Here is a 26,780-nt window from a genome sequence, read left to right as displayed (position 1 = left end):
AATCCATCCACCCCTGGTGACTTATCCACCTTCAAGGATGTTAGTCCCTCCAGTACATCCTCTCTCACTCTGCTTATTGTATCTAATATTTCACACTCCTCCTTTTTAACTAGAATGTCTGTATCATCCCTCTCCTTAGTGAAGACCGAGACAAAGCATTCATTGATAACCCTGCCCACATCATCAGCATCAACACACAAGTTACCACGTACAGGACCTACCTTTTTCTTAGTTATTCTCTTTTTCAAAATTCATTCATGGGATGCGGGCATTACTGGCTAGGTCAGCATTTATTGTCCATCCCTAACTGCCCTTGTTCAGGGGGCAGTTAAGAGTCAACCACATTGCTATGGGTCTGGTCTAGCTGGACCAGGTAAGGACAGCAGATGGGATATTTACAACAATCAGCAATGGTTTCATGGTCATCATCAGACTTTTAATTGCAGATTCTTGTTGAATTCAAATTTCACCGACTGCTGTACCCAGGTCCCCAGAGCATTACCCTGGGTCTCTGGAATACCAGTCCAGTGACAACACCAATATGCCACCACATCCCCCTTGTCCTTAATGTACTGGTAAAACATCTTTGGGTTTTCTTTGGTTTTACCTGCCAATGTTTTCTCGTATCCTCTCTTTGCTTTCCTAATTTCCATATTTACTTTACCCTGTATTCCCGCACCCCAAGCACAGAGGGAGTTTGGGGTCAGTGTTGCTCAGGATCGAAGGGTTCACACCTATCTCTCCTCAGTGTAGCATTCGCCTCTCAGATTTAGGAACAAAGGAACAAGAGGAGGCCATTCAGCCCCTCGAGCCTGTTCTGCCATTCAGTCAGATCATGGCTGAATTGTGACCTAAATCCATACCCCTACCTTTTCCCCATACCCCTCAACACGTTTGGCTAACAAAACTCTTGTCGCTCTCAGTATTAACATTAACAATTGATCTAGCATTAATTACATTAGGGGAAGAGAGTTCCAAACTTCTACCACTCTTGTGTGTAGAAGTGTTCCCTTAATTTCACTGCTGGAGAGTCTGCCTCTCATTTTTAGACTTTGCCCCTTAGTTCTAGACTCCCCATCCAGTGGAATACTTTCTCCTGATCCGTCTTATCCGTTCGCCTTAATGTGTGGAAAACTTTATCAAAAAAACACCCGGACTGCCTCAATTCTAGGGAATACGTCCTAGTTTGTGTGACCACCCCTGATCTCCTCATACCTTAATCCATGGAGTCCAGGTCTCATTCTGGTAAACCTACACTGCACTCCCTCCAGGACCAATATATCCTTCCTCAGGTCTGATGCCCCAGAGCTGCTCACAGTAACTCCAGGCGTGGTCTAACCAGGGCTTTGTGCTGCTGAAGCATGGCTTCTATCCTCTTGTACTCTAGTCCCCTCTAGAGCCAGCATTCCACTGTGCATCAAACTTCAGACAATTACCCCATTTACCTCCACCTAATGGAACTCGATAAATATTTGAAAAGATTGGAAACCAATACAGGGAAAGGGTGGGGGAGGGGATTAGAGCAAACCTGTTCAGATTGATTTGGAACAGGTTCGATAGGCCAAATGGCCTCCCTCTCCACTGGAATTCCTCTGATTCTATCTCTGTCACTCCCCGGAAGGGAAAACAGTTGCGTCCGGTACTCTCATTTCCCAGTTTTCACTGGTGTTCCATTTTAAGGTATACAAGACTAGCTCGGACCAGTATTCTTATTTCCCAGCTTTTACCTTTTTGTTTTACTGTTCCCTCATTCTGGGTCTGCCTCAAAGAAAACAAAGGAAATTCGGAAGCTCCTGATTCTACGGGAACCTCCAGAACGGAAGGACTGGATCAGGCCACCAGGATCAATGGGGAATATCCAATCAGCGCAGAGCAGAGATCAGGCCGGGATGGAGAGAACCCTGGGATTCTACCAGAGATATCCAGCCAGATGGAGATGGAGGGAAGGACGGTCAGATTCATTGGGGTCAGGATTGAGGAAGATGGGAATCTATTGGAAGGTGAGGATGGATTATATTGTCTGTGATTCTTAATGTCCCTCTCTCTGCCCCAGTGTGGAGCTCAGTGAGGGGCCTCTCTCTCTGTCCCAGTGTGGAGCTCCGTGAGAGTCCTCTACCTGCCCCAGCATGAAGCCTAGTCTTACGGTGCAGCCAGTGTAGTCCAGAGCAGAAAACATCCTCTTGTTGCTGAGGGGAGCCTAGCAGTTTGAAGCCAAGCTTGAAAAATGATGTAGATCTCAGTTTTTCCACAGGTTTGCAGATTAGAAAAAAAGTAATAGCAGCAGATTGTGTACAGAAACAGGGTCGTCTGTTTTTTTCCAATATAGTCCAATCCAGAAATAGTCTCAATGTCCAGTGAACTCCGGGAATGTGAAGCCAGATGAGAATGAAAATCCGGAACCAGATTGTCCAGATTATCAGAGCTCACAAGGTCGATGGGGGGATGGGCTTTGAACCATCTGACGGACAGGCTGTTTAGACTAATAATGAAGTCGAAGTTTGGGCTAAAATGTGCCCGCAGTTAGAATCAGGGAACTTAATCAGTGGAAATGAGGGCTTAGGGGCTGGAATGTGCAACGATGACATCAAGATAGGCAGCCACAGTGAGGAGTTGTCCAGAGCTGACTACACAGGGGCCATCATGGAGAAAAGAGGGCGTCTCTCTGTCACCTCTTGAGGCCCCTTCAGACCCACATTTTCTGACCCACCCTGGCTCAAAGTTTAAGTAGCAGGCGGGGCCCTGATGACGCCTGGCGTGGGATCTTTATAGGGAGGGGGCTCCGTTCTCTCTCACTAGCTCGGCAGAGTAGAGCAACATGCAAGGTCAGCTATGGACTGGGTCCAAGTCGTCCCTTGGCATTTGTGGCTCGCTCTGATTTCTGACTGCAGCGCAGAGGCCTCTTTGACTAATCCTTCCCGTATCCCCTATATCCAGGGGGTGACGATCAGAGCCTGAAACCCAGGCCGGTGCTACAGGTGCAGCCTCCGATTCACAGCACAAGAGGCCCAGCAAAGCAGAGGATTAAGGCAGGCATCAGGCACAAGACCCGGAGAAGCAAGATTTCATCACCAGGCACTGTCCGAGGCACCATACCCAAGGAACTAAAGGGTGGGTGCGGGCGGTGGGGGGGGTGGGGTTTTGAGGGAGGTGGAGCGGGAGGGTGGGGGGAAATGCTGGAGGGGCGGGCACTGGAAGGGGCACAGATAAACGCTAGAGCAGAAACAGGAGGAGGCCATTAATCCCCTCGAGTCTTTTCCACCACTCAATTAGCTCATGGCTGGTATGTATCTCAGCTCCATCGACCCACCTTGGATCCATACCCCTTAATACCCTTTGTCAGACAAAAACCTACCATTTTGAAATGACCCCCCCAGCCTCAGCAGTTTTTTTGGGGGAGAGAGTTGCAGATTTCCACTCCCCTTTGTGTGAAGTAGTGCTTCCTGACATCACCCCTGAACGGCCTGGCTCGAATTTTAAGGTTCAGCCCCCTTGTTCTGAACTCCCCTCATTAGAAGAAATAGTTTCTCTCATATTTACCCTATCAAATCATCGAATCATCTTCAGCACCTCAATGAGATTACCTCATTAAATCTGTACTCAGATCCCTAAATCTCTCTGTTTACCCCCAGTTCCTGGCGTCTCACCATTTAAAGAAACACTCTGATCGACCTTTCTTAGGCCCAAAGTAAATGACCTCAACTTTCCACTCTATTGACCTCCACCTGCCACAGTTTTGCCCTATCACTCTACCTATCAATGCCTCTTTGGACCTCTCTGCTCCAACTGCTGTGCCACCTCACTTAGTGTGAGTCAGCAAATATGGTTATAGCGTTTTTTTTATCCGTTCGTGGGATGTGGGCATCACTAGGTAGGCCAGCATTTATTAGCCATCCCTAATTGCCCTTGTTCAGAGTGAACCACATTGCTGTGAGTCTGGGGTCGCATGTAGAGCCACATGTAGCCCAGTCCAGGTAAGGGCAGGAGATTTCATTCCCTAAAGGACATTAGTGGACCAATCAGCAGTGGTTTCATGGTCATCATTAGACTTTTAATTCCAGATTTTTATTGAATTCAAATTTCACCATCTGCTGTGGCGGGATTACCCTGGATCTCTGGATTACTGGTCTAGTGACAATACCACTACACCACCGAGGAAAATGAACCCTGTGTTCGATAGCAGCCCCCTTCAGTCACACACACAATGGTTCAGGTGTTAAGAATGACTGTTGTGAGTGGGACTGTAAGATAGTTGGAGTCTTGCTGTGCCCCTGATTCCAGGTGTGGCAATGCCCTGAGCCAGGACCACAGAATCACGGAACCTAAGTGCAGAAGAGGCCCTTCGGCCCATCGAATCTGCACCAACACGTGAGAAACACCTGACCTACCTACCTAATCCCATTTAGCAGCACTTGGCCCATAGCCTTGAATGTTATGACGTGCCAAGTGCTCATCCAGGTGCTTTTTAAAGGATGTGAGGCAACCCGCCTCCAACACCCTCCCAGGCAGTGCATTCCAGACCGTCACCACCCTCTGGATAAAAATGTTTTTCCTCACATCCCCCCTAAACCTCCTGCCCTTCACCTTGAACTTAAGGCCCCTTGTGACTCACCCTTCAACTAAGGGGAACAGCTGCTCCCTATCCACCCTGTCCATGCCCCTCATAACCATGTACATCTCGATCAGGTCGCCCCTCAGTCTTCTCTGCTCAAATGAAAACAACCCAAGTCTATCCAACCTCTCTTCATAACTTAAATGTTTCATCCCAGGTAACATCCTGGTGAATCTCCTCTGCACCCCCTCCAGTGCAATCACATCCTTCCTATAATGTGGCAACCAGAACTGCACACAGTACTCCAGCTGTGGCCTCACCAAGGTTCTATACAATTCCAACATGACCTCCTTACTTTTGTAATCTGTGCCTCGATTGATAAAGGCAAGTGTCCCATATGCCTTTTTCACCACCCCACTAACATCTCCCTCCGCCTTCAGAGATCTATGGACACACACGCCAAGATCCCTTTGTTCCTCAGAACTTCCGAGTGCCATGCCGTTCATTGAATACTTCCTTGTCAAATTACTCCTTCCAAAGTGTATCACCTTATACTTTTCAGGGTTAAATTCCATCTATCACTTATCTGCCCATTTGACCATCCCATCTATATCTTCCTGTAGCCCAAGACACTCAACCTCACTGTTAACCACCCAGCCAATCTTTGTGTCATCCGCAAACTTACTAATCCTACCCCCCACATAGTCATCTATGTCATTTATATAAATGACGAATAATAGGGCACCCAGCACAGATCCCTGTGGTACGCCACTGGACACTGACTTCCAGTCACTAAAGCATCCTTCTGTCACCACCCTCTGTCTCCTACAACTAAGCCAATTTTGAATCCACCTTATCAAATTACCCTGTATCCAATGTGCATTTGCCTTCTTTATAAGTCTCCCATGTGGGATCTTGTCAAAGGCTTTGCTAAAATCCATATAAACTACATCAGCTGCACTACCCTCATCTACACACCTGGTCACCCCCTCAAAAAATGCAATCAAATTTGTTAGGCATGACCTCCCTCTGACAAAGCCATGCTGACTATCCCTGATCAAACCTTGCCTCTCCAAGTGGAGATACATTCTCTCCTTCAGAATTTTCTCCAATAGTTTCCCTACCACTGACGTGAGACTCACTGGCCTTTAGTTCCCTGGCTTATCTCTACAACCCTTCTTAAATAGCGGAGCCACTTTAGTTGTTCTCCAGTCCTCTGGCACCTCCCCCGTGGCCAGAGAGGAATTAAAAATTTGGGTCAGAGCCCCTGCGATCTCCTCCCTTGCCTCCCTCAGCAGTCTGGGACACAAATCATCCAGACCTGGAGATTTGTCCACTTTTATGCCTGCCAACACCTCCAATACCTTGAAAAACTCAGCAGGTCTGACAGCATCTGTGGAGAGGAACACAGTTAACGTTTCGAGTCTGTATGAGTCTGTTAAAGAGTCATACGGACTTGAAAGTTTAACTGTGTTCCTCTCCGCAGATGCTGTCAGACCTGCTGAGTTTTTCCAGGTATTTTTGTTTTTGTTTTGGATTTCCAGCATCCGCAGTTTTTTGCTTTTACCTCCAATACCTTGTCACTCCCTATATCAATTTGCTTAAGAACCTCGTAGTCTCTCCCCCCGAGTTCGATACCTTCATCCTCATTCTCTTGGGTGAAGATGGATGAGAAGCAATCGTTCAACACTCTACCGATGTCCTCTGGCTCCATCCATAGATTGCCCCCTTGGTCCCTTATGGGCCCTACTCTTTCCCTGGTTATCCTCTTCCCATTGATATACTTACAGAATATCTTGGGATTTTCCCTACTTTTACCAGCCAGAGCTTTCTCATATCCCCTCTTTGCTCTCCTATTTGCTTTCTTAAGCTCCACCCTGCACTTTCTGTACTCCACTAATGCATCCGCTGATTTGCTTCCCTTGTACCTGCTAAAAGCCTCTCTTTTCATTCTCCTCGTATCCTGAATATCTCTGGTCATCCATGGTTCTCTGGGCTTGTTACTCCTTCCTTTCACCCTAGAGGAACATACTGAGCCTGTACCTTCCCCCTTTCCTTTTTGAACACCCCCCACTGCTCCTCTGTAGATTTCCCCACAAGTAGCTGTTCCCAGTCTACCTTGGCCAGATCCTGCCTCATTTTACTTAAACCTGCTCTCCCCCAATCCAAAACATTTTGTCTATTTCTTTGTCCATAGCAAACTTAAATTGTACCATGTTGTGGTCGCTATCGCTAAAATGCTCCCCCACCACCACCTCAGTCTGGCTTCATTCCCCAGAATTAGGTCCAGCACTGCGCCGTCCCTTGTTGGACCCTCTACATGTTGACCTAAAAAGTTCTCCTGTACACATTTCAAGAAATCCACTCCATCCAAGCCCTTAACACTATGTCTATCCCAATTAATGTTGGGAAAGTTGAAATTACCTGATATAATTACAGGAATTAAAACTATAATGACAGGAGACTGGGTTTATTGGGCCATTCGATGGTGCTGCTCAGATTGTTGAGTGTATTTTATTCTTTCTTTCTGTAGAAGTTCAGAAGGACGTCTCGGTGGGTAGCCTCCTCATGGCCCCTGATGGGGAGATTGTGCGGCTTTCCTGGTTGGGATCTTTCCAAAGCCCCAATGGCAGCTTGCTGACCAACGTCCCTCGTCAGCAAGGTGAGAAATTCTCCTGGATCGGCCTTCTGGAAACTTGAGGAGGTTTCTCCTCCTTGCAAACAGTCCTGTCCCTGAGGGGAAAGGAGAAGGTTTGAAGCGAGCAACTTATCTCTTATCCCATGTTGGGTCACCAGACTTGTGGCCTGAGTCTGGTGATCGCAATGAGGATGCTGTCTGTCCTGTCTGCAGTGTGTCTGTACGGTCCATGAGATGTGTCTGTTAGTGTGTGATGGTATGTGAATCTGTACGATACCCCCGGTGTGTGTGCGTGTGTATGTGTGGCTGTGTGTGTGTGTCTATGTGTGTGTATGTGTCTGTACAGTACACCCTGTGTGTGTGTGTGTATACAATACACCTGGGGTATGTGTGTGCCTATACAGTACAACCCAGTATGTATGTGTGCGTAGTGTATGTGTGAGTGTGTGTGTGTGTGTCTACAATATACCCGAGGCATGTGTGTGTGTGTGTGTCTGTACAGTACAACCAGTGTGTGTGCGTTAGTGTTTGTGTGTGTGTGTGTGTGTGTGTGTCTACAATATACCTGAGGTGTGTGTGTGTGTGTGTGTGTGTGTGTCTGTACAGTACAACCAGTGTGTGTGCATGTGTATGTGTGTGTGTGCGTGTGTGTGTGTGTGTATGCGTGTGTGTGTGTATGCGTGTGTGCGTGCATGTAATCTCCTCTCACAGCCCATGTACTCACTCCCCGATGGAGTCTACCCAGCCATTTAAGCTCATGAAGCAAACATTGCGTATTAATACTCCCCAGTTCCTAAGGTAATAAAAACATCTCCAGAGGTCAGGCAGCCTGGTAAGGAGAGGAAGTGAAGGTTATCATTTTACACTGTGGGTCTCTCCAGATCTGCTGAAAGATCATCGACCTGAAATATTAACCCCATGTTCCCTCCCTCCACAGATGCTTCCTGACCGACAAAGAGTTTTCCAGCATTTTCTGTTCTTTCATTCTTTCATGGGATGTGAGTGTTGCTGGCAATGATTTGTTGCCCATCCCTAATTGCCCTTGAGAAGGTGATGTTGAGGCGCCTTCTCGAACTGCTACAATCCCTTGTGGTGTAGGTACACCCACAGTGTTGTAGAGTGTTCCAGGATTTTGACCCAGTGGCAGTGAAAGAACGGCGTTATATTTCCAAGCCAGGATGGTGAGTGACTTGGAGGGGAACTTCCAGGTGGTGGTGTTCCCATCTATCTGCTGCCCTTGTCCTTCTAGATGGTAGGGGTTGTGGATTTGGAAGGTGCTGTCAGGTCATAGGCGATTTGGTGAGTTCCTGCAGTGCATCTTGTAGCTGGTACACACTGCTGCCACTGTGCGTCGGTGGTGGAGGGAGTGGATGTTGAAGGTGGTGGTTGGGGTGCTGATCAAGTGGCTGCTTTGTCCTGGATGGTGTTGAGCTTGAGAGTTATGGGAGCTGCACTCATCCAGGCAAGTGGGGAGTATTCCATCACACTCCTGACTTGTGCCTTGTAGATGGTGGACAGGCTTTGGGGAGTCAGGAGGTGAGCTACTCGCCATAGAATTCCCAGCATCTGACCTGCTCTTGTAGCCACAGTATTTATTTATATGGCTGGTCCAGTTCAGTTTCTGGTCAATGGTAAGTCACAGGATGTTGATAGTGGGGGATTCAGCGATGGTAATGCCATTGAACATCATGGGACGATGGTTAGATTCTCTTGTTGGAGATGGCCAATGCCTGGCACTCGTGTGGCACGAATGTTACTTGCCACTGATCAGCCCAAGCCTGGATATTGTCCAGGTCTTGCAGCATTTGGACAAGGACTGCTTCAGCATCTGAAGAGTTGTGAATGGTACTGAACATTGTGCAATCATCAATAAACATCCCACTTCTGACCTTATGATGGAAGGAAGGTCATTGATGAAGCAGCTGAAGATGGTTGGGCCTAGGGCACTACCCTGAGGAACTCCTGCAGTGATGCCTTGGAACTGAGATGATTGACCTCCCACAACCACAGCCATCTTCCTTTGTGCCAGGTATGACTCCAACCAGCAGAGAATTCTCCCCCTGATTCCCATTGACTCCAGTTTTGCTAGGGCTCCTTGATGCCACACTTGGTTAAATTCTTCCTTGAAGTCAAGGGCAGTCACTCTCACCTCACCTCTGGAGTTCAGATTTTTTGTCCATGTTTGGAACAAGGCTGTAATGAGGTCCGATCCTTGTAAAATCCAATCCTGGTTCTAAGAATGGAAACCCAGGATCCAGCAGCCAGCAGTGATCTGATGGGCGGAGAGGGGGCTTTAGATATGGAACGCTGTAGGAACAGGTTTCTCCTGATTGAGGTCTCCATGGTAACTGGGTTCCCTTATTTTGCAGGGCACATTCCACTTGCGAGCAGTGTCAGTCGTGAGCAGGCCGGACTAATTACTAACCAGGCACGGGAAGGTGAGTTAGTGAATGGGACTGAACATAGAAACCAAACACCTTGGGGGCGTTTTAGGACTAGAGTGTACATCTGTTTTTTAATGATGCTGTTTTGAGGGATCAATATTGGCCAAGAAACTGGGAGAACTCCCCTCCTGCTCTTCAAAATAGTGGGCATGGGATCTAACACATCCACCTGAGAGGGCAGAGGGGGCTTTGGTTTAATGGCTCATTCCAAAGACAGCACCTCAGACAGTGCAGCCCTCTCTCAGTACTGCACTGGAGCGTCAGCCTGGAATATGTGCTCAAATCGGTGGTGTGGGACTTGAACCCACAAACTCCTGAGCCCTGATCACTGCCCAGTGTTCCCTGAGACAGACCTGAAGCCTATCTGTTTAGCTCGAACCCAAGAATAACGGAGCACATTCAAACCTCCGAGTCAGGTAGTAAGAACGTTTGCTTAAAACAAAATGCAGGATTTGGAAGTGTCATCAATCCCTACTCAGGTCCCCTTGCAGTCACCCATTCTGAAAGCCTTTCAATATCCAGGTTAGTAGTTCGTTTTGACCCAGAAATTTTGAGAGTAAATTGATGACTCACCGAAAAGTTCATATGTGTTGTGAGATTCGTTGATTTCAATACAAGATTATAAAAATTATACTGCAACACTGTTCCCTTACTGCACTACTCTTGGCAGTTGAATGCTCTTGCACTACAATGTTCAAATACGTTGTAACTGGTTATATAAGCACCCCGAAGCGGGCCAGCTCTGTTTACTGTAGTAAATGGTCGGGCTCCCTCCTTCCTGACTACAGTACTGAAGTTTGAAAGCCGCTGCCTTGTACACAGTTCCAGTAGTTTTCCATCCTGCCCAAAGCTACCAATAGGCATTCATTTGATCTTTGACTCAAAGTTGAGTTGGCGGTTTTCCAGATAGGGAACTCCAAAGTGTTATGTTGTCTTAGCAGATGTCGTTCTTGGTTTTAGCAGCAGACGGGCCCCCTACACAGCCCCAGTACCTCGGGTAGCACTGTCCGTATACACCTCACAGTTCAGCAACTTTTTAAAAGAGAAATAACCAGTGTTGCTCCCATTTTTCTCAAAGCATGCTGGTTAAATGTCAGGCTAAACATTACAACTGTTCACTTCTTTTCTTTGCCGTTTTTAGCAGAGTACATCAAAGAACTCTTAGTAACCCTCGGTTACTACCCGGCTCCCTCTATTCTCTCCCAAGTGTTCTCAGATCCCGGTGCTCCTTGACCTCCATGTGCTAACTCAATAAACTCCTCCTCATTTTGTTTCTCATTCATTGGATTTGAGTGTTGCTGGCATGGCCAGCATTTGTTGCCCATCTCTAATTGCCCCTTGAGAAGGTGGTGGTGAGCTGCCTTCTTGAAGAGCTGCAGTCCATGTGGTGTAGGTACATCCACAGTGCTGTTAGGGAGGGAGTTCCAGGATGTTGACCCAGCAACAAGTCAGGATGGTGGGTGACTTTTTTTTTCATTCATTCATGGAATGTAGATGTTGCTAGGATTATAGATTGCCCATCCCTAATTCAGAGGGCATTTTTTTTAAGAGTCAACCATGTTGTTGTGGGTCTGGAGTCACATGTAGGGTATTAGTGAACCAGATGGGTTTTGTGGTCATCATCGAACTTCTAATGCCAGATTTTTATTGAATTCAAATTTCACCATCTCATGGTGGGATTTGAACCCAGGTCCCCAGAGGATTACCCTGTGTCTTTGGGATACTAGTCCAGCAGCAATACCACTATGTCACCACCCCTCCAGGAACTGTGAGGCGGTGGTGTTCCCATATGCCTGCTAACCTTGTCCTTCAAGGCGATAGAGGTTGCGAGTTTGGAAAGTGCTGTTGAAGGAGCCTTGGTGAGTTGCTGCAGTGCATCTTGTAGATGGTACACACACTGCTGCTACTGTGCGTCGGTGGTAAAGAGAGTGAATGTTGAAGGTGGTGGATGGGGTGCCAATCAAGCGGGGCTGCTTTGTCTTGGATGTTGTTGAGCTTTTTGAGTGTGGCTGGAGCTGCACTCATCCAGGCAAGTGGGGAGTATTCCATCACACTCCTGACTTGTGCCTTGTAGATGGTGGACAGGCTTTGGGGAGGACCAAGCAGCAAGCAGTGATCTGATAGGCTGAGAGGGGGGGGGGCTTTAGATCTGGGATGCTGTAGGAGCAGTTTCTCCTGTATGAAGTGTCCATGGTAACAGGTTTTGTTTATTTTATAGACTACCTGCCACTTGAGGGTGATATCAGTAGCGAGAAGGCTGGACTAGTTACTAACCAGGAACTGGAAGGTGAGTTAGTGAATGGGACCAAACCGAGAGATAACAAACAACTCAGAGAGACTTTTACACAGTAGATTTGTACGCAGCGAGTGGTTAGGATCTGGAATGCACTGCCTGAGAGTGTGGTGGAGGCAGATTCAATCGTGACCCTCAGAAGGGAGTTGGACAATTATCTGAAGAAAAAGTATTTGCAGGGCTACAAAGAAAAGATAGTGGGGGGGCAGTGGGTAGGGTGGGACTAGGTTAGTTGCTCCTGTTCCAGATCACGGTCCAGTGACCCCTGGGTTAGAGAGAGAGAGAGAGGAAATCAGCCAGGGTTCCTGCTCCTGATCCCTGTCCAGTGACCCCTGGGTTAGAAAGAGAGAGGGGAAATCAGCCAGGGTTCCTGCTCCTGATCACTGTCCAGTGACCCCTGGGTTAGAGAGAGAGAGAGGAAATCAGCCAGGGTTCCTGCTCCCGATCCCTGTCCAGTGACCCCTGGGTTAGAAAGAGAGAGGGGAAATCAGCCAGGGTTCCTGCTCCTGATCACTGTCCAGTGACCCCTGAGTTAGAGAGAGAGAGAGAGGAAATCAGCCAGGGTTCCTGCTCCTGATCCCTGTCCAGTGACCCCTGGGTTAGAAAGAGAGAGGGGAAATCAGCCAGGGTTCCTGCTCCTGATCCCTGTCCAGTGACCCCTGGTTTAGAGAGAGAGAGGAAATCAGCCAGGGTTCCTGCTCCCGATCCCTGTCCAGTGACCCCTGGCACAACATGCACGAATCCTTTGCTCTGTCAACCTGTGCCTGAATTGCTGGGGTTTTGGTGTCTGGTGGGAAGATGTTGACTCCGTAATCTGATAAAAATGGCCACTTAATCACAATCTCAGTCTCTCACAGACTGCACTCTGACACAACCCCCGGGGTACCCATTCCGCTCTCGGCATGTCAGATACCCTCCAGAGCTGGGCATTATCCCAGAGGCACCACCCAACCGACTGTGGGAGATTGGCAAACCCGGCTACATGTCCAGCGGGGCAGAGTACTGGACAATGAGAGCCCAGTGACAGAGTGCAAGGCTGCTAACTGATCTACGCTCACTGTGCTTTAATGGTTAAGCCTGGGTGTGGACTGAAAGCAAAGTAAATAGAGACGACAGAAGCTTCTAGATGCTGAGCTGTCAGCACGAGTGCGGACATTTTGTGCTTGCAAAGCTGTTTTAAAACTCTTGTAAATAAACCTGTTGCTCACTTAGAAACTAGTGTCATCTCTGTACTGTTTGACATATATAAGATGTAAAACAGTTATGCTGTGGAACGCACTGCCTGAAACAGCAGTGAAAATAGGTTCATGGGAACGTTCAAAGGAGAATTGGATAAATATTTGACAAAGGAATATTTGCGGGGTGGTAAGGAGAAAGAAGGGGAGTGGGCCGAATTGGAATGCTCCTTCAAACAGAAAGCACAGAAAATGATGGGCTGAATGGCCCCCTTCTCTGCTGCAAGATTCTTTACTCTATTTGATTCTACATCCAGTGACATCCCTTCCGCCTCATTCCTTCCTGCTGTAGATGCTGACATTGTTTCCGGAAGCGACGGAGAGTCTGGTCAGTCCCCAGGGTCAACACACATGAGCTCGAAGCGAAATCGTGCGGGGAGGAAGGTCAGTGCCAATTCAGCTTCTCCAAGAACCAGGGCACGATTTTACTTCCCTGTACAGGAAGAAAACGAGGACCTTAATGAGCCTATATCACACCACTGTCAGTACACAACTCTGCAAATACATCAGAGCTCTGCTCCCAGTGGGATCTGACTTCCAAACAAAGCTCCAATTACCACACAGGATGTTACAAAATGGATAGTGTCCAGAAATACATGTCAGCTTGACACAGCAGAGGCTCACTGTACAGGGAGCTTTACTCTGTATCTAACCCCGTGCTGTACCTGTCCTGGGAGTGTTTGATGGGGACAGTGTAGAGGGAGCTTTACTCTGTATCTAACCCCGTGCTGTACCTGTCCTGGGAGTGTTTGATGGGGACCGTGTAGAGGGAGCTTTACTCTGTATCTAACCCCGTGCTGTACCTGTCCTGGGAGTGTTTGATGGGGACAGTGTACAGGGAGCTTTAATCTGTATCTAACCTCATGCTGTACCTGTCCTGGGAGTGTTTGATGGGGACAGTGTAGAGGGAGCTTTACTCTGTATCTAACTCCATACTGCACCTGGAGAAATTAAGGTGATATCTCATCTTCAATTTTGCCATCGCTCTGTTGGCTGGGTCTTTGTTGGTGACATTCTCCATTGGAACCACAGCTGAATTCAGAATCTTGAGAAGTTGCCCAGCGCTAAAGATGTGGCACAGACCATCGTGTGTTCACAGGCCTAACTTAGCATGCCTTTGTTGATTCTGTCCTCTCCTGAGGTCTTCGTTGGTTCTGCTCCCTACCCTCTCTGGGAGTTGAGCCACAGTGATTGGGATCCAGGGTGGTTGCATTACTGTCTGGTGGTTTGCATCCTCTGGCATTGACTGGGGCTGAGCTCACTGTTTTGGACAGTTCTGGTTTAGTTCGAACTGGATTAACATCCTCCCTCCTCCCAGCTGTGATTGGCTTGGGGGTACTGAGTGAGGTGGTGACCTTTGAGAAGCTCAGTGTTCTCTAAGTCTGTTGCGCCACCCACCTCCGCTTCTGGAGTTGACAGCTTGTGAAGAGTTGAAAGGCAGTAGCCCACAGGTGAGCGTCTGATGATGTCCAACCCCCCCTGCCCCCACACCACCAGCCCCCATGCCGCCAACCCCCACCACCCCCACTGAGGCGGGTCTTCATTCAGTTCGACACTGAGCCCCGGGGCTTTTGAAGGCTTGGGCAGTGGGGGGCATTCACCAGCCTCCTCTCTGAGGGATGGCACCCATTCCGGGCCTGGCCTCTGGCCTGAGCTGGACGGCATTCAGCCAGAGGGAGGAATTGTGTCGCAGTGGATCCACTGGAGTGGCCCCGAAACACAGGGATGAGGAAGGGGAATGGACTCCACAATCCCATCACCAGAGCACCAGCTATTCAAGTAGAACCAGTGCAGGGGTAGCGAGACACACTGGCTGGAATAACTGGGCTGGGAGGTAGTTTGAAAGCCCAAGGATTAACCAGCAAGTGGCCTGGGGCGATTAGCCTCCCTAATCATCAGCTGTTAGTTCCTTTAAGAAAAGATTTATTCTTGGAATGTGGGCGACTCTGGCAAGAGGCCATTTACTGCCCATCCTCGTTGCCCCGAGGGCACTAAGAGTCAATCGTGTAGGGTGGGACTGGATTCACATGTAGGCCAAGCTCGACTGAAGGTTTGGGTTGGTACAGGTCCCTCTCTCTGAAGGACACTCGTGAACCAGTTGAGTTTTGACGGTTGTTCCTTTGGCGCCCGAGGTATTGGTTTCAGCTTCGCGGCTTCGCCCAGTAGGATTTGAGCTCGGTTTTGTGCCCAGGTAAACCCCGAATGATCCATTGAGGTGAGCCAAAGGCTCTCCAGGGGGGGCTCATGTCGCTTCTCTCTCTGATGGGGCCTAATTCCGGAGGCTCTGCTTCAATACAGTTCAGGTAGGCCGAGGCAGCCTGCGCGAAGCCTTTGACGTATTTTATTCGGGGTACACATTGCTCTAAAGCTTTGTTCACAATGTTCTCACCTACGCACTGAGAAGCCTTGGCCCCTCACCCGGTTTCTGTTCGTTTTCCTTCAGGCTTTCAGGCGAGGGGGCCGGAGGCAGACTGACCCTGACGGGGATTCCTCAGGTAAGGAGCAGGCTGTCAGGGCGATAGGGTCTCCTCTCGCCGGGCAGCCATTCAAACACTGGCAGTAGGGCCACAACCCGGCACTCAGGGCGGGTCAGGCTGAGGCATGGCAGGCGGGAGTTACCTGGGATCGCTCTGCTCAGTGTGAGTTGTACCAAGGTACGTCAGGTCCAGCTAACAGCACGAGCTGGAGGAAGTGGAGAGCTTGGGAGCCTAAAGAGATGGGAACGTCGCACACTGGTTTCTGTGGCTTGAAACGCCCCCCAGACCCATTTCCTGTCGGACATTTCTCTGCAAGGACCTGCACTTGCTTCTGACTGGGTCTCACAAGGTCCCCACCCCCAGCCCCCTGCAACAACTCACCTGTCGTCAGGCCATCTCGGGAGCCTGTGTGAATGTCCCTGTGCCAAGCAGACAACAGCCAACAGAGCCCCTGGGGGCTGGCAATATCCTTGACAAGGGCGAGGGCTTTACAAGGCTAACTTACCTTCAGTGAGTGCAGTGGAAGACCATGTTGTCCAGCAGTAGGTGTGAATGAGGGTAACGTGGTGAAGTTGAGTGTGTGCGAAAGGGTGTGGGAGAGCTGAGGTCAGAGATGAGGGAGGGAGGGGTGGGGGTGTGTGAGACTGTTAAAAGGGGAGGAAGGGATTTTTGGATGGGTGTCCCAGTTCTTGCAGAATTGTGTGGCCGAACTGCAGGAAACAGAGATTTTTCTGCAATTAGCCCTTTCACCCTGCTCTCTGGTTAAGGAGTTAAGTTCCTTAACCAGAGAGCAGGGTGAAAGGGCTAATTGCTGAAGTGTTGCTTTGTAGGCTGGAGAGTTTGCCGGTGCGCAGAGCGGGCAAGGAAGGCGAGGACAGAGGGTGCCAAGTGTGTTACCTTGCCAGCCTCGGCGAGTACGTTGAACTCTTTTTGCTGTGCTGGTCTGGATTCCAAGTGGTTCGGAATTTGGACTCAGTGCCCAACCTAGGGGGGGGGTGAGAGGGTTTGACTCAGTGTCTATGCCACCACCTTCCAGGTGGCATCAGTCACGTCCCTGGCTGGATTGGTGGTACCTGCAGGGATCCTGTGACTACTGCCTTGAAGCTGCCCCACGGTGGGTAGGAGGTCCCGATTGGCCAAGTTATGTGCCCCTCGCCAAGGGAGGGGGGCCCTACCCTGCTGCCCTCAAGGTCCAGATGGTGCATGAGTGGTTCTAACTCTGTGCAACTCATAAAAGATATTGTTGTGACTAGCAAGTGGAGTGAGAGAGCTAAGGCTTGTTCCTCTCTTTATCTGGCTGCCTCCAGTCTGCATGGTACAGCCTGAATTTGCTTTTTTTAAAGACTTCACAGATGGGTCCACAGGTCGTTCCATCACTTGCACCCTTTTTACACATCTTTTGCACTGATGGGAGCAGAGCTGAGCAGCTCCAGGAAACCTGCGGGTAACTAACTGTTCGAAGCGGGGAACTTAGGCCAGAGTTTAAACTGGTGACTTGTGTCTTTATTCCCCTAACATCGAATTGAATTGGCAGGAGGGCCGGAGAGCGGAACAGCCAGAGGGGCAAAGGTCGGCGCAAACAGAAGGGCAAGGGTCAACCGCCGTCGCCAACGAGCCGCTGGCAACCTGGATGAAATGGCCTTGGACGAAGATGGGAATCTGCGCCAGTCTTCCTATTCTTCCCGATCCCATCAAAACTCAGCCCGCGATTCAGTACATGAGGGAGAGGCGGCCCAGGGAATGGCACACGGTAAGCAGGGGATTATAAACTAATCCTCAGGATGTCATCAGGGACATGAGGGAATTTCTTGATCGACAGGAGAGATTTCTGACCAGCAAAATATTCAAGGAACACATGACATACAAAGCAGCAAAGAACACTACCCAATCTCTGCTGTGGAAGTCCAGCTTTCCCTGGTCTGGGAGTTGACCAAGTGAAGCTACATGTTCCTTGGTTTTGTCTCTAATTCCTGCTCTAATGACATCAATTCAGTTCTTTCCAATCTCGCAAAGGTCAGATATGATCAGAGGCTTCCGAACCCTGATATCGATCCCCCATCTGTCCCAGATTAATGAAGATGACACGTTCAGTGATTACTCCTCCCCCCACCCACCAACCCCATCCCACACCCCCATCCCACACCCCCCTCCCCCTCCCCCCACCCCCTCCCCCCACCCACTAACCCCAACCCACACCCCCCTCCCCCTCCCCCCACCCACCAACCCCATCCCACAACCACACCCCCCCGCCCACCAACCCCATCCCACACCCCCCTCCCCCTCCCCCCCAACCCCCCCCCACCAACCCCATCCCACACCCCCCTCCCCCCTCCCCCCCCACCCACCAACCCCATCCCACACCCTCCTCCCCCTCCCCCGCACCCCCCACCAACCCCATCCCACACCCTCCTCCCCCTCCCCCCCCACCCACCCCCCCACCAACCCCATGCCACAGCTCCCCCCTCCGCCCCCTCCCCACCAACCCCATCCCACACCCCCCCTCCCCACCAAGCCCATCCGACACCCCCCTCCCCCTCCCCCCCACCAACCCCAGCGCTCCCCTCCCCACCAACCCCATCCCACAACCCCCCTCCCCCTCCCCCCACCCACCAACCCCATCCCACAACCCCCCCCGCCCCACGCACCAACCCCAGCACCCCCCTCCCCCCCACCAACCCCATCCCACAATCCCCCCCCCTGCCCACCAACCCCAGCACCCCCCTCCTCCCCCGCCCACCAACCCCATCCCACACCCCCCTCCCCCCTCCCCCCCCACCCACCAACCCCATCCCACACCCTCCTCCCCCTCCCCCGCACCCCCCACCAACCCCATCCCACACCCTCCTCCCCCTCCCCCCCCACCCACCCCCCCACCAACCCCATGCCACAGCTCCCCCCTCCGCCCCCTCCCCACCAACCCCATCCCACACCCCCCCTCCCCACCAAGCCCATCCGACACCCCCCTCCCCCTCCCCCCCACCAACCCCAGCGCTCCCCTCCCCACCAACCCCATCCCACAACCCCCCTCCCCCTCCCCCCACCCACCAACCCCATCCCACAACCCCCCCCGCCCCACGCACCAACCCCAGCACCCCCCTCCCCCCCACCAACCCCATCCCACAATCCCCCCCCCCTGCCCACCAACCCCAGCACCCCCCTCCCCCCCCGCCCACCAACCCCATCCCACACCCCCCTCCCCCCGCCCACCAACCCCATCCCACACCCCCCTCCCCCCGCCCACCAACCCCACCCCACACCCCCCTCCCCCCGCCCACCAACCCCACCCCACACCCCCCTCCCCCCGCCCACCAACCCCATCCCACACCCCCCTCCCCCCCCCACCCACCAACCCCAGCACCACCCTCCCCCTCGCCCCCCCACCAACCCCAGCACCACCCTCGCCCTCCCCCCCACCAACCCCAGCACCCCCCCTCCCCTTCCCCCCCACCCCCCACCAACCCCAGCACCCCCCTCCCCCTCCCCCCCACCAACCCCAGCACCCCCCTCCCCCTCCCCCCACCCACCAACCCCAGAACCCCCCTCTCCCTCCCCCCAACCAACCCCAGCACCCCCCGTCACCCCCCCCCCACGCCCCACCAACCCCATCCCACATCCCCCTCCCCCTCCCCCCCACCCACCAACCCCAGCAACCCCTCCCCCTCCCCCCCTCACCAACCCCAGCACCACCCCCCAAACAAAAAGATCCACCTGCCAAAGCCAAACAATTCTCAGAGAAGCAGCACAGTGCGCAGACACAAGAGATGCAGGCACGAAAGAAATCTGGGACAAATGCCGCCCTGGGAAGCCCAGAGCCAGGACACGGGACAGAAATCCACATTCCGGGACAGTACCGGAACTCCACTGAAAGGCAACACTTTAATGTCAATCATGGGGCGACCACTCTCATGTTTGATGGAAAAAGAGGGAGCTTTACTCTGTATCTAACCCCGTGCTGTGCCTGTCCTGGGAGTGTTTGATGGGGACAGTGTAGAGGGAGCTTTACTCTGTATCTAACCCCGTGCTGTGCCTGTCCTGGGAGTGTTTGATGGGGACGGTGTAGAGGGAGCTTTACTCTGTATCTAACCCCATGCTGTACCTGCCCTGGGAGTGTTTGATGGGGACAGTGTAGAGGGAGCTTTACTCTGTATCTAATCCCAAGCTGTACCTGCCCTGGGAGTGTTTGATGGGGGCGGTGTAGAGGGAGCTTTACTCTGTATCTAATCCCATGCTGTACCTGCCCTGGGAGTGTTTGATGGGGACAGTGTAGAGGGAGCTTTACTCTGTATCTAACCCTGTGCTGTACCTGCCCTGGGAGTGTTTGATGGGGACAGTGTAGAGGGAGCTTTATTCTGTAAATAACCAGGACAAAATATTATGATTTGTTGAACAGATAGCTGTGTCAAACTCTTGACTCACACTAACACCATGGCTGAGATTTTCTTGTGGAAAAACCTAACTGTGCTTCTTCCAAAATACCATGTGACCAGAATCCCTGTCTCTGCTCACTGGACCCAGACTCAGTGCAGATGGTGATCCGTGATGGAGTGTGGGTGCAGAGGGGGCTGGTTCGAAGGCTCGGTTCGGTTCTCCAGCACAGCAGCCCAGCTTCCAACGTTATTTAAAGACCCCCTAATCGTCGCCCCTCACTCCCCACCCAACCCCGATACCACCCGTGCCTTCTCAGACAGCCCAGGCCATCCCATGTGCCCTCATCACCTCACCCCCTCACCCACACCTCTACCACCCCATGCCCCCTAAGATCCCCCATGTCCCCTCAGATCCCCCATGTCACCCCCATGCCCCCCATATATCCTCCATATCCACTTACCCAGTATTCACTATGTACAGTCCACAGGGGCCATGCAATAGCAATGGGAATTATTTTAAAATCATTGGAGAAAGATTAAGCCTCTCACAATCTAATAAAACCCTGAATCAAACACACTATCATTGATACTGGAAAAGTGTCTACTCCAATGTAAAAAAAATTTGTAATCCTTTATTTACCTATTAGGTTTGTAAACAAACAGGAAACCACTTCAAAGTCATATTCTATTATTACAGCCTCTTAAAACTGTCAATCATTCTTGGATCAACTGAAGCCATTCTTTTGCTTTTGAAATCCAGTCAAACGTTCATAGTGGTTCCAGTTGTCAAAACAAAAGCTTCCAGTGACATTTCTGAAACTGACAGAACAGATCGGTGATCCATTTCCATCTCAAAACAGAGTGCTTGTCAATCAATGGAGGGGAGCAGGTGCTGAGTTCTTTCAACTTTCAAAAGCAGGGTTGTTTTAAACAACCTGAGCTGTTAGTTGATTTAAATCATAATAGAAAACAAGGCAGCAAAGGTTAACAGGACATTTTTTAATGCATTATGGCACATTTGACAATTGGAGATGTACTGTAGTGCATGACAACCTTTACACAATGCCAATCAATGTAAGGGTCAACTTTCCTTTGCAGGATGGATCCCTATGATGAATCATTACATTAAAAACACATCTACATTGCAAAACAGCATCCATTAGTGACACATGAAGGTGTCAAAACATTTTGCACTTAAGTATTGCTGAAAAAAAAGTCTACCTCAGGTTACCCTGGAAGGGCAAAGTAGCTCCAGAGTTTGAGCAACAGGTGAAGCTCGCTGTTTCACACTGCTACTATGCAGTAGTATTCACCACTAACAGGATGCTGCTGTCAAGCCTAAAAGATGTTCTGCCTATCACATAAATGAGTAATGTGGTATGTGAATTTCATATGAATGTACTAAATAGGAGCCCAAGGGGGCCATTCAGCCCCTCGAGCCTGCTCCGCCATTCAATAATATCAAGGCTGATCGGTTTGTGTTTCGAATTCCACATTCCCATCTACCTTCAATAACCTTTGATTCCCTTGCCTAACAAAAGGACTGGAGTCAATGGGAATCAGGGAAAACACTCTCCAATGGTTGGAGTCATACAAAGGACCATGGTTGTGGTTGTTGGACGTCAGTCATCTCAGCTCCAGGTCATCACTGCAGGAGTTCCTCAGGGTAGTGTCCTAGGCCCAACCATCTTCAACTGCTTCATCAATGACCTTCCCTCCATCATAAGGTCAGAAGTGGGGATGTTCGCTGATGATTGCACAATGTTCAGCACCATTCGCGACTCCTCAGATGCTGAAGCAGTCCATGTCCAAATGCAGCAAGACCTGGACCATACCCAGGCTTGGGCTGATAAGTGGCGAGTAACATTCACGCCACACAAGTGCCAGGCAATGACCATCTCCAACAAGAGAGAATCCAACCATCACTCCTTGACGTTCATTGGCATTACCATCACTGAATCTCCCACTATCAACATCCTGGGGGGTTACCATTGACCAGAAACTGAACTGGGCTAGCCATATAAATACTGTGGCTACAAGAACAGGTCAAAGGCTAGGAATCATGCGATGAGTAACTCACCTCCTGACTCCCCAAAGCCTGTTCACCATCACAAGGCACAAGTCAGGAGTGTGATGGGATACTCCCCACTTGCCTGGATGAGTGCAGCTCCCACAACACTCAAGAAGCTGGACACCATCGAGGACAAAGCAGCCCCGCTTGAATGGCATCCATCCACAAACATTCACTCCCTCCACCACTAACCCACAGTAGCAGCAGTGTGTACCATCTACAAGATGCACTGCAGGAATTCACCAAGGCTCCTTCGATAGCACCTTCCAAACTCACGACCACTACCATCTAGGAGGACAGGGTGGAACACCACCACCTGGAAGTTCCCCTCCAAGTCTCTCACCATCCTGACTTGGAAATATATCGCCGTTCCTTCACTGTCGCTGGGTCAAAATCCTGGAACTCCCTCCCTAACAGCACTGTGGGTGTACCTACACCACAGGGACTGCAGCGGCTCAAGAAGGCAGCTCACCACCACCTTACCATCAAGGGTAACTAGGGATGGGCAATAAATGCTGGCCCAGCCAGCGACACCCACATCTCATGAATGAATTTTTTAAAAACTTACCTTTCAAGGTGTTCCCGACTCCTCAGCAGACTCTTGTCCAATGAGGTGCGTTTTTTTTTGGGGTGGGTGGGTGGGGAGTTCCAAAACCAACACACAAAGGTAACGTGCAGGAGGAAATGCAATTTTCCTGTGGTCCTCAAAATGGGGACCCCGACCTCGGAAGGGGTGCGTGTGCGTTTTGCACATACCAGGGCCTACCCGATGGCGAAAAGTCTCCATAGAAACGGGGCGGGGGTCGGGAAGGCAGTGGAAAATTGTCTTCCCTCCGGGAAAGAAGCCAAGCCTGGCATCTCGCGCCTGGATTCCCTCCTCCCACTCGGAGGTGAAAATCCGGCCCTGTGTGGTCAGCCTCCCCCCACCCCTCCCGGGGAGGGCGCGGTGCGGACCCGCTACCCGACAAAAGCCCCCTCTTTCGCACTGACTCTGCTTGTTCCCTGTCCTCAGGTTCCACTCATGGAAGGTCGGCGGTGATCTCCTCCCTGTCAGGCTGGTCCCAGGCAGAACCCAACAGCCCATCAGCGGCCGCGGAGCTGGGGGAGCTGTGCAGTCTCCATGCGGCGTGAGTGTTACTGGGTTAACGTTGGCCGAGCAGACAGGGAGAAACAGTTTCCACTGGCGGGAGGCGAGACAGAGTTAGGATAATTGGCAAAAGAAGCAGTGGTGGGGAGAAGCGAGGAGACCCTTGTCTCACTCAGCAAGTCATTGCGGTTCGATGCTCTGTCTGAAAGGGCGGTGGAAGCAGATTCAGTGGTAACTTCCAGAAGGGAATTGGGTAGCCGCTCGATGGGAATCGTTTGCTGAGCTATGGGAAAGAGTAGCGCAGGGCGGGGGAGGTGGGATTAATCGGGTAGCTCCTTCAAAGCGCTGGCACGGGCACGATGGGCTGAATGGCCTCCCTCCATGCTTGTATATCATTCTCAGAGTGCAGGCTTTTTCCCCACTTTATATCAGGGAGTAACAGAGGGCTCGGGGAGGCAGGTCGCACCCGAGGGCCTGCTCCCATCCAACAGCCTCTGTCTCAGAGGAATAATGCATTGCACTCCCCATATTCTGCCAGCCGCCATCCCCCCACCTCCCCCTGCACCCCGCGCTGGGGCTGGGGTGAGCATAACGGAGCAAACCGCAATCCCCTAACCTTTCCCCCTCAGCGTCTCTCCTGGTGTCTAACTCTGGGCCGTGTTCTGTTCTGAACAGCGACGACGGACACCCCCCCGGTCACGGGAGAACGGGGCGCCTGCGAACGGATGGCCATGTGGTCGCAGGGGATTCTGGGACAGATGCCGACGACCAGGACGCCGAGCTGCGGAACCAACTCAACGAGGGGAGCGCTGGATTCAAGGCCGTGAGTTAGAGTGGAAATCTCCATTTAGGCCCAGAGGGTTAGCTGTCTGGAGGCCTGAAATGGCTGTCTGCAGGGGCCTAGGTGTAGCTTGATCCCCCACCCCCCCCCCACCCCACAGCCTGGGAGTAGGTTTATCTGCCCCAGCCTGGGGCCTGGGAGCAGGCTCCACCCTCCAAGATTGTCCCGTGTTCCTGTAATTAAAGATCAATCTTCCAGACCTTGTGCAAACAACCTAGGAGAATTGAATTACAGGGACATTAAAAAATGGTGGGCTCGTTCCTTTAACAGTTTTGTTAGAAAAATATTGAAGAATGGGGAAGGTTTGGTGGTTTTGTGGGGGTGGGTGGAGGTCATGTGACGAAACCTTCAGGTACGCAAACAGCGGCACGAGCTGTTACTTGGGAATGAGCGTATTTTCTGGGATGAAGAGGGGTTTGGGTTTGTTCACTGGGATAATGGTCTGGGATTAGGAGTGCTGACTGGAATGAGGCTGGGATTGGAAGTGTTAAATGGAATGAGACCTGGAATTGGGAGTGTTGACTGGAACGAGGCCTGGGATTGGGAGTGTTGACTGGAATGAGCCCCGGGATTGGGAATGTTGACTGGAATGAGCCCTGGCATTGGGAGTGTTGACTGGAATTAGGCCTGGGATTAGGAATGTTGACTGGAATTAGGTCTGGGGTTGGGAGTGTTGACTGGGGTGAGGCCTGGGGTTGGGAATGTTGACCGGAATGAGGCTGGGATTGGGAATGTTAACAAGAATAAGGCCTGGGATTGGGGGGGTTGATTGGAATGAGGCCTGGAATTGGGAGTGTTGACTGGAATGAGCTCTGGGATTAGGAATGTTGACTGGAATTAGGCCTGGCATTAGGAGTGTAGAAGTCGAGCCTGAGGACAATGTCAGAATAAACGTTTCAAAATTGCTTTCTCCCCACAGGAGAAACAAAGGAGCAAAAGAAAGAAAGGACAGAAAAATTCCAACGGGGATCCAAATGCTCAGGACAGCGACTCTGTGCCCAGCAATCCTGAAGAGCCAAGGAGCTCATTGAGGTCAAATCGTGCTACAGGCCTGGACAAACCATCAGGCCCGAGGAGTTCACTGGGGTCGAACCAGGAATCAGGATTGAACAAACCATCAGAGCCAAGGAATTCTGTGGGTCGAAACCAGGAATCCGGACTGAACAAAACATCAGGCTCAAGGGGTCCACCAGGGCCAAATAATGAGAGAAGCAAGAACAATGGACGTGCTGAGTTTGTTGTAGGTGAGCAATATTAGGAATGGTGGGCTGAATCTTATGCCCCTCCCCCAGAGGCAAGATGGCATATGGGTTGTGGGGGGGGTGTTAAATTGCAGCAGTGCTATGCCCCTCCCATGGGAATTTTACCCGCACTGGGGAGGTGTTGGGCACCCCGCCTCCGCCCATGGGCCATTCATGAGCCCAAATTGGCCACTTAAGGGCCTCCTCCTGCCACCACTGGGATTTTAACCATGCCAGGTGAGGCCAGCATCAAGCGCCCGGCCCAGCTGGAGAAATTTAGTGGTATTGTGGCTGGGATAGGGAGGGGTACCTGATTGTTGGGAACACTGTGTCCATCAGAGGGCCACTGTGGCCATCAGAGGGTGTTTCCCCTCACCCCCCTCCCCACCCCACCACCCTGTCAATTCCAACCCTTCAGCGTCCTGTCTCCCTAGGCCCTGCCAGCCTGGCCCCAGTCAGTCCCCAGACTAACCTGAAAGGCGTCATCACTGGGTACTGCCTGTAGTACTGGCAGTGGGCACCGCTCCTGGTGGCACTGCAGGGACAAGTCAGCTTCCAGCCATTTGATTGGCCGTCAGCTCCTCTCGGATCAGGGCAGAAGTTACTCCTCAAGCCATAAAATGGCAGTGGGGCGAACACAGGAGAGCTCACCACCTACTTTTACACCAGATCCCTCTCTAAATGTTCAGCCTGATGTCACACCACCATGTGACCCCCATGATGATGTCACTGGGCTACCATGTGACCTCCCCTGATGATGTCAATGGGCCACCATGTGACCTCCCCTGATGATGTCAATGGGCCACCATGTGACCTCCCCTGATGATGTCACTTGGCTGTCACATGATTCCTGGTGATGTCATTGGGTGACTCAGGACCCTCATGATGTTGCTAACCCTTATGGTTATTAGAGCATACTTGCTATGTTACTGGACTAATAATCCAGAAGCCTGGACTAATGATCAGGAGACACGGCTTCAAATCCCACCATGACAACTAAGAAATTTAAATTCAATAAATTAAACAAATCTGGAGTTTAAAAAGCTAGTCTCAGTAATGGTGACTGTAAAACTACTGGATTATCAATAAAAACCCATCTGGTTCACTAATGCCCTTTAGGGAAGGAAATCTGCCGTCCTTACCTGGTCTGGCCTACATGTGGCTCTAGACCCGCTGCAATACGGTTGACTCTCAACTGCCCTCTGAAATGGTCTAGCCAAGCCACTCAGAACCGTCACTTTGTCCAGGGTAATTAGGGATGGGCAACAAATGTTGGCCCTGCCAGCGACGCCCACACCCCATGAAAGAATTTTTAAAAAGGGGTCAATATGCCGGCATCTGACACCTGATAACCTCACTGGGACAGCCTGTGGTCAAACACTTCAAGCCGCTAACTTGCGGTCACCGACTCCCCTGGTCCAAGCGAGTCCCGGAGCTGAATCCACCCCCCAACCCTGTCGATCACTTTTCACCAGCTCACCCAGAATGAACGTCAGCCCTTACTGAACTCGAAAAGTAAATCAAACCTCCATTTGTT

General features: G+C 51.2%; 1 protein-coding gene across 1 annotated transcript in view; it reads left to right on the top strand.

Annotated features, from left to right (window-relative positions):
- The window catches only part of kiaa2012 (KIAA2012 ortholog), a 67,863-nt gene that overhangs the window by 27,127 nt on the left and 13,956 nt on the right, over nucleotides 1-26,780 (top strand). Inside the window, exons 10-20 of the mRNA XM_078552802.1 lie at nucleotides 1,770-2,000; nucleotides 2,935-3,108; nucleotides 7,083-7,211; nucleotides 9,557-9,625; nucleotides 11,850-11,918; nucleotides 13,452-13,543; nucleotides 15,603-15,654; nucleotides 17,171-17,386; nucleotides 23,087-23,201; nucleotides 23,837-23,984; nucleotides 24,922-25,246. Coding sequence (XP_078408928.1) covers nucleotides 1,770-2,000; nucleotides 2,935-3,108; nucleotides 7,083-7,211; nucleotides 9,557-9,625; nucleotides 11,850-11,918; nucleotides 13,452-13,543; nucleotides 15,603-15,654; nucleotides 17,171-17,386; nucleotides 23,087-23,201; nucleotides 23,837-23,984; nucleotides 24,922-25,246 — 1,620 coding nt within the window. The remainder of the gene's footprint in view (nucleotides 1-1,769; nucleotides 2,001-2,934; nucleotides 3,109-7,082; nucleotides 7,212-9,556; nucleotides 9,626-11,849; nucleotides 11,919-13,451; nucleotides 13,544-15,602; nucleotides 15,655-17,170; nucleotides 17,387-23,086; nucleotides 23,202-23,836; nucleotides 23,985-24,921; nucleotides 25,247-26,780) is intronic.

This window comes from Cetorhinus maximus, chromosome 11 (assembly GCF_964194155.1).
Source record: "Cetorhinus maximus chromosome 11, sCetMax3.hap1.1, whole genome shotgun sequence".
Lineage (NCBI taxonomy): Eukaryota > Metazoa > Chordata > Chondrichthyes > Lamniformes > Cetorhinidae > Cetorhinus > Cetorhinus maximus.
This window is presented reverse-complemented; position numbering and strand designations above follow the sequence as displayed.